The sequence below is a fragment of the Nicotiana sylvestris genome, chromosome 12 (assembly GCF_000393655.2).
Source record: "Nicotiana sylvestris chromosome 12, ASM39365v2, whole genome shotgun sequence".
NCBI classification, from domain to species: domain Eukaryota; kingdom Viridiplantae; phylum Streptophyta; class Magnoliopsida; order Solanales; family Solanaceae; genus Nicotiana; species Nicotiana sylvestris.
The window spans coordinates 74,926,496-74,928,385 of NC_091068.1; the positions used below are offsets into that span (position 1 = coordinate 74,926,496).

At 36.5% G+C, this 1,890-nt stretch overlaps 1 protein-coding gene across 2 annotated transcripts; it reads left to right on the plus strand.

Moving 5' to 3' along the window:
• The first annotated feature begins 892 nt into the window (after positions 1 to 892).
• Positions 893 to 1,890, plus strand: LOC104223149 (uncharacterized). Of its 2 annotated transcripts, none has more exons than XM_070165221.1 (3): positions 893 to 1,140; positions 1,230 to 1,320; positions 1,426 to 1,890. In XM_070165221.1, the coding sequence occupies exons 1-3, from the start codon at positions 1,065 to 1,067 to the stop codon at positions 1,445 to 1,447; spliced, it is 189 nt and encodes a 62-aa protein (XP_070021322.1). In that variant the 5' UTR covers positions 893 to 1,064; the 3' UTR covers positions 1,448 to 1,890. The 2 variants fall into 2 exon arrangements, with proteins under 2 accessions (XP_070021322.1, XP_009772823.1); XM_009774521.2 differs by having other exon boundaries at positions 904 to 1,140; positions 1,413 to 1,890.

Consider the following 1,890-nt stretch of genomic DNA (forward strand, 5'->3'; position numbering starts at 1 on the left):
ACCAGAGACAGATAGAAAGCGAGACAGGTGGAAGTCAAGACTGGGGACAGCAGTCTCGGCTGGCACCGAGAAGCCCCCAAAGGTAATGTTGCTCATGAAGATAAATGAATACCTGTCACCCGATATTCTACAGTATTAAATACATAGTCCGTTATAGAGAATATGACATTCATAGCCTGCCGTTACACATTCATCAATGACTCCCATAATTATCATTTAAGAGGGGTTTGATCCTAGGACCTTGTTCCCTAGGTGCCACTATAAATAAGGATTCCAACAACCATTATAAAGAGATGAATTTTTGGACAAACTTATGATTTATACTATTCAAAGCTCAATAACATTTTATTTTCTTGCTTCTTAACATCGTTATTACTGCCTTCGAAATCTCTGCTCTGGAACCAAGCTCTCTATTGTCTTCTCTCGATTTCAATGCTAAATCTTACATTCTTATTTAATTTATTTATTATTTTTGGATCAAATTGATTCGCTTATCTATAAATCACGTATAAATTCAGCTGTACCATTTTACGGTAAACAAACACATGCAAGAAAATTTCTAGAATACACTAATAATGTAGACCAAATAAACATTCCATTAATAAAACCGTCAATGAAAAATTGGATCGTGAGATAAGAAATAGAAAGTATTTTTACATTCTAATGAACAGGGAGTTTGACTTTTAGCAGATACTTAGCGGCTTATTCTCATTACTTAGAAATGAGTTATTTGATGACACCAAAAAAAAAATAATAATAATAATAATAATAAAAAAAAAGAAGGAAATAGGGAAGTCCAAAAGAAGTCGTGGCGAATAGAAACAGCATTTGTTTTGTACACGCGGAAAAGATGCGCGCCCACTGGTTTCCCACAGGTTGTAAATTCCAAGTCGTCTTTCTCTTTCTTCCGCCGCCTCATTCGAACCTGAAAAATCGAAGACTATTAAAGGGGAAGCCTACGCCTTGCCTTTTGAAAGTCAGCAAGCATTTCTATATTTGCTCCTCTATTTCATTGCAGCTTTTGTTAAGATAATTCTAGATTCTCCGTTGATTGTGATCTAAAGATGGCGGAATCTAACCAACACTCCTCCTTTGAATCTGTCAGAAAGTGGGTTATCGAGCACAAGCTTCGCACCGTCGGTAAACTCTTAGATAATCCATTTTATGTTTAATGCTGGAAATTTCTATTTTTCTGTTCGGCTAATGTTTGAAATTTCTGCTTCGTAAAGGATGTCTATGGTTGAGTGGAATAACGGGATCGATCGCTTACAATTGGTCAAAACCTAACATGAAAACCAGCGTTAGGCTCATCCATGCCAGGTACCTGTTTGATGATATGTTTCCTTCACGTTTTTTTTGAAAAAAAATTATACGTGCTATTAGAAGATTGTTGTTAATGTTGATTGTTTTAGGTTGCACGCACAGGCACTTACACTTGCAGCGTTAGCGGGAGCTGCAGCGGTTGAGTACTATGACCAAACGACCAGCAACATTAATGCCGAACGATATCCCAAATTTATTGGCGTAGATCCCTATTTGCACAAGAAATGAAGGGGTCCATCGTGCACGAAACACCCTACGATGCTTAGTCTATGGCTGTTTCCTCTTTTCTTTTTCAGATTGTTTATCTTTTTTTTTTTTTGGGGGGGGGGGGGGGGACTAAGGTTTCGGGGTTTAACATTTGTGTTAAATTCTAACATGTTAGTACTTGGTATCATTTTGATTCAAATTAAAGTTTGTAATATCATGTATTATGAGTTGCATTTTAACTATCATTTTCTTGTTTGTTTCCAACCCCTCTGCCTCTCGGTATTGGTGTACATGTCTCGGATTCAAAATTTGAAGTTTATGGATTTTTACCGTAATTTTAAATTAATATTGTCATTTCAA